The 5,817-nt window shown below is 42.2% G+C and overlaps 1 protein-coding gene across 1 annotated transcript; it reads right to left on the minus strand.

The window, feature by feature from the left end:
* On the minus strand, positions 1–3,520 carry LOC145420180 (uncharacterized). Its single transcript, XM_080289118.1, has 5 exons — positions 2,933–3,520; positions 2,164–2,343; positions 1,121–1,312; positions 236–385; positions 1–137 (listed from the first exon to the last, which is right to left on the minus strand). Exons 1-5 carry the CDS (start codon positions 3,168–3,170, stop codon positions 1–3), a joined length of 897 nt encoding a protein of 298 aa, XP_080145244.1. The 5' UTR covers positions 3,171–3,520.
* Between the last annotated feature and the right edge of the window lie 2,297 nt (positions 3,521–5,817).

The following is a 5,817-nucleotide window of genomic DNA, read 5'->3' on the forward strand; positions in this document are numbered from 1 at the left end:
TTACTGGCCAGCATCACAGAGGACAAGCATCACCTGATACTCAGTAGAGTTTGGACTGGTTGATCCAGCAGGACAGTAGTATCCTGCTTCACAGAGACCTGTCGGCTGGGATTGCCCAGACTGAGAGCAAAACATTCCTGCAGGCAACATAAATAAAATAAAGTCATCATAACAATAATTAGAAATAAAATAAGCTGTCATACTGGTTATGGTGAAGCAAAATGTTTTTATGTACCAGCAGGGCAGGAGAGACAGGTTTCAGGACTGGACGCTCCGAGGTGGTTCTGCACAGTCCCAGGTGGGCAAGGGAACTCCAGTCCTAGAGTCAGACCTGCAGGGCAGTAGTGACCAATAGGACACAGCACAGGCTGGACAGTAGCTTCACCTGAGCCACATTAAGAAAAAGAATAAGTACACACATTATAGTTTCTTTTTCTTCTTCTTCTTCATTTTGCTGCTAACATATTTCCTCTATTCCTCCTTTGCACAACCCAAACCAACTCTCAGCCTTGCCTCTCTAACCTTGTCTCCAAACTACTGCACCTGAGCTGACTCTCTGATGTACTAATTTCTAATCCTGTCCTCCCTCCCAGTAAAATCTTAGCATCTCTAGCTCTGCCACCTCTGCCTCCTGACTTTTTGTCAGTGCCACCATCTCCACATCATACATCATGGCAGGTTTCACTACCATCTTGTAAATCTTCCCTTTTACTCTTGCCTCTGTCACAAATCCCCTGACATGCATTTCCACCCACTCGACCCTGTCTCTTCTCTCCTTCACTTCTCTCGGGCACAGAGATGCAATTAACAAAGAAATTTAGCAACTTTGGAAAGTCCGTGTTGTGTAGTTTTAAATGTCTTAAGACATCAATAATTAAAACAATTTTGTGATACTGTGAAACAATGTCTCAGTTAGTTTGGCTGAGACAAAGAGACTTTGGATAAGCTCCTCATAATTATAAAGCTTGCTCTGATTATTATAATCATCCAAGAAGGACTTTAAAGAATCACCAGTGAACACAAGTGAATTTGATCTTGCAAATATTTTGGTAGCAAAGTATGGTAATGGATTCCTCTCTGGATTACTGCTGATCCCTGCAGGTAAATCCATGTGTCCCACCTTGACAGTAGTATCCAGGGGTACAGATGGTGCAGTTGTATTGATGCGTGTTGCCCGTTTGAGAGCTAAATGTTCCTGCAGGACAAGGCACCGGTGCTGGTGTTCCACTGGGGCAGAAGAAACCAGCTGGACACACAGCCTGATCTGCTTTGCTGGAGCCCCAGTCACAATAAAAGCCCACCCAGCAATCACCTAGAAGACAAGAGAGTAAAAGAAAAACAAACTTCTATACAGAAATTTACAAGTTACAATGTGTTGTTCAAAGATTTATGCACATAAAAGTTAAATTATTACAGCTGACATTTTGGGGGGCCTTTTTACAGCTTTATTTGAAAGGATAGAGTGAAGAGTGACAGGAAAATAGAGGGAGACAGAAAGGGGAAGACATGCAGCATATGGTCACCTGCTCATCCCAGTTAGCTAAACCGGCGCCCTGACAGTGCCATTCTGGGATTTTCCTACAGCATGATATGTGCTACCATAGAATATTAATATTTTAATAAAGATTAAATAGAGTTCAAATGAATAGATTGAAGTAGCAGAGATATTGCTGATCTTTCTCTCTGACTCTAACAGACCACTAGAGGTACTGCAAAGGAAAAAGGCTGTGATCCACAGTTGAAGTGAATAGTCCCAGTAACATGTGAATATGTGCTGTTGTCTCAGTTTAAGTACAGTGCCACTGGGGGTGTGGTTCCCCTATAGGAACATGTAAAGTGTCATTACAGGATATTAAACAGATCCTTTGCACATCAAAGTAGCCATCTGGCCATTTAGAAGATTTAGCTGTACAGACAGAGACTCTTAGTAAGATCACTTCATTGCTTGTGACGATAAGAATAGAAGAATAGAATAGAATCATCTTTAATTGTCCCACAAGGGGAAATTTGGTTGTAACAGCAAGAAGAAAAACACATATACAAACAAACAGGATACAGAAACATACACAATTTTCTTACATATTTACATCAAGGACAATAGTTATCAACTAATTTAGTCAAAACACTCTCACTGTACCTAATTCTATTATCCAATAAATCTACCTGCTCTGAGACCTTGCTGGCAGAAAATCCCAGGTGGACAGAGAGATCCAGTTCTGTTGTCAGTGGGGTTTGGCACTTTGGCACCCGTCAGACAAAGAAACCCAGCAGCACACGATCCTGAAGGCTCAACCAGACCTTCAGAGCCACAAAACTGCCCTGCCGGGCATACTAAGCACTGACCTGCAAACACAGACAATGACAGATTTCACTTCACTTCTAACAGCAAAACAAGCTCAAGATCAATCAGCACAGCTCTGAGGGTGCTGCATGTGGCTAAAGGTATCAATGTGTGAAGTAAACTATATTAGAGGGCACTAGAATAACACAGCAGAAAGACCGAAGTAACAAAATGCATGTAAACATTCACTCAATGACTCAATATAGTCTTTGATTTTTGTTTTTAAACTATGAAAGGAAGAACAGCAATACTATTGTGCATCAACACAACTCAGACCTGTTTTTGTATTTTTCATATGATAAATAAGCTAAAACTAGAATATCCTATTTGTTTCTGTATATTTTTGTATCTAATATATAATAATTCCTTTCATATTAATTTCTTTAACAAATGCATTTCCAGATATGCAAATTATCAAAAGAACCTCAGGTCTGAATAATAGTTGATTAAATTACCATAAATCATGTGTCTGAATCAAGCATTCATTGCCATATTTAGACTTCAATCTAAATTAAATAAATACAACAACTAGCCATGAATGCAACATAACTGCACTTGTCTCTATTTCCTATAAAAGTTCTGTTATTTTACCTGCACTAGTGAGACCCTGCAAGGGGCTGTAGCTGCCTTTGGGGCACGGGAGTGGCTGATTGTGTGGACTCTCCTCCTTTGGACAGAAATAACCAGCTGGGCAGGGCAGAGGGCTGGAGACTCCGGCAGAGCTCCCTCTGGTGGGGCTGGGATTCAGAGGCTGGCAGTGGAACCCAGGGGGACAGGGATTACACTCGTTCTGCCCTGGCAAATCCTGGAACCAGCCTGGCAAAGACATTCAGACAGTGAGGATATCGTCAGAAATGTCAGTTTTGTGTATTAACATTTTGATTACCAAGAGGGCATGGTTTGCAGTCATGTTTGCTTTTTCCTCCAGTCTTATTTTGGTAAAAACCAGGCGGGCAAGGTGAGGGGGCACTGCTGCCCTCTGCACAGTAGTGGCCTGCCGGACAAACACCTCCCGATACACTTGACATTGGAGTAGCAGACTGGGATCCCTCTAAGCAGTAAAAACCTAGCAGTAGAAACATTTAAATGTGTTCAAGTCAAGCAGGATAATAAATCATTTGACATAACATAATAATGAGCATCACTTTTTACCTGGCGAGCAGGGTCCAGACACTTCAGAAAGGCCAGGCTGTGAACAGTAAAAGCCAGGTGTACAGCCTCGACACAAAGAATGATCAACAATGCCGATCTGCTCACTGAAAGCAGAGGTGGAATTTGAATTGATCATAGGTCATCTTGACTGTAAATGGATTTGATTACATATGAAATAATTCAAATAATACTAAAAGGCACACAATGGGCACTATTTAGCCACCAATATTGGACTATTTTTGTTGTTTTACATCTTCAGATCATTCGATGTTAATTGAGGTACTGAAAGATGTCCACCTGAATGTTCCTTTTGGGCATGGTTGTGGTACAGATGTGCCTGCAGGGCAAAAGAACCCAGGCGGGCAAGGGAATCCTGTCACATTGTCTAACGGTGAAGGTTCACTGGCTCCCTCGGCACAAATAAACCCTGCAGCACATTGCCCAGTGGGGGTAGTCCTCCCTTCAAGCAAATATAAATTAACAGAGTAGAAAAGTACATATATTTTTCCAACAATACATCAATACATTTAAACAGCAGTTGTCTGCAAGAAAGATCTGTTGAACGAAACAAACATGGCCAGAGAAATGTACCTGTTCCTCTGCAGTACATCCCGGGGTCACACTGTAAACACTGCCATTCCTCAACCAGTCCTGATATGTTTCCATAGGTCCCGGATGGACAGGGATGCTGATATGCTGATCCACTGGGGCAATAAAACCCTCTCTCACATGGAAGTGGAAGAGTCGTTCCTGACAAGCACATTTCAAATAGGAACATTTGCAATCATTTCTTAGAAAACTCGCCCCAGTTAAAAGGTTACATCTGGGCTCCAGCAGCTAAATGCTTTGTCGTTCCATCAGCTTTACCTTGCTCTTTACAATAGAAACCAGCAGGACACGTCTCGCAGCCGGCTTGACCTCGTCTGAACTGGTAGGTGCCAGGAAGGCAGGCTGTCTGTCTGGCGCTACCCTGAGGAAACCATCAGAATCATTTTATTAGATGTTATATGCGGAGAACAACATGTATCATCAGTTGTAATCGTAGTGCAACAATATCAGTGGACAGAGTCACAGCACAGGGACTCGGATGAAACACCAACCTGCTATATTAATGCACTAGTCATGAAAAAATAACAGAGCTGAGGAGGGGGGGTTATGTAAAGACATCACATGCAATATTCATTGATGACTGACAGTAGCTTGAAGCCTGACACTACACGGCTGACCTTCTCACAGTAATGACCAACTGAGCAGGCATGTTGCTGTGGTCTTTCAGAGATCTGTCCCTCAGGACAGTAGTAGCCTTCTGCACAGGGGCCACTTGGCTCAGCCATTCCTTGCTGGTGACAGTATTGACCTGGAGGACACAGCTGGCAAGCCTCAACAGTGGATCCACCAAGGGAACCTGGTGGATAATGTGCACATTGTAGTTAAACTGTTTATCTAGGAGTGATGGTGACGCATTCGTGCGCGTAAGGGTGTGATAAATTAAGAAATCTGAATTTTAATGAAATGAGCAACATAAATTGATTAAGAAGACAAAACTGTTGTTTTGCACACCCACGTGCACAGGGCATTTGCTCACTCAAAAGAAAAAGACTTTAAAAAAAATCACCATATCACTTTGTAATTAAAGCCTTAAATAGATTACAATGTTATTTCAATGCAAAGTGCATCCCAAGTCCCTCATCAGTTTCTAATTCATAACTGTACAAAGGAGCTACAGCATATAATAATAGGATTCTAGTTGTCTGCCGCAAGACAAGAATACAATTACACGATTAAGCCACTTTGTGACTGCAATTATTCATAGGCGCCCAAGGGGGAAAAAATGCTTCAGTGGAAGTTTTCATATTTTTCCACATGACTGAGCTGCAAAGGTATACACCAGTTCAAACAAGGACGTCAGTGGGAAAACTGATGATGTTCGGAGCAAAGGGGATTAGGTTTTGTTTTTCTCAGTTTTACTATTTTGATTGCGTACTCATTCATCATCAATTCATGGCCTGGGTACAAGCCAGGGATTACTGATTTGTCCTCAGTTGCTTCTCCTTTTTGATGGAGGAGAAATCACAATGCACAAGCTTCTCTTTTGTTAATGAAATCAATAAATGTACTCAAAGAACAATGTATTTGTTATATTACTCACAGATTACAGCTACATAACAAAAGTGCAACAGCTCACTTTTTACAGTTCCCAGAGGGCAGGGCAGAGGAAGCTGGATTCCAAGGGGGCAATAGTGTCCTGTGGGACAAGGGTTGGCGTGGGGTTCAGAAGAGCCTCTAGGGCAGTAATATCCAGCTGCACAGGGTCCTGCTGGAGC

The sequence above is a fragment of the Astatotilapia calliptera genome, chromosome 14, assembly GCF_964374335.1.
Source record: "Astatotilapia calliptera chromosome 14, fAstCal68.1, whole genome shotgun sequence".
In the NCBI taxonomy this organism is placed as follows: Eukaryota; Metazoa; Chordata; class Actinopteri; order Cichliformes; family Cichlidae; genus Astatotilapia; species Astatotilapia calliptera.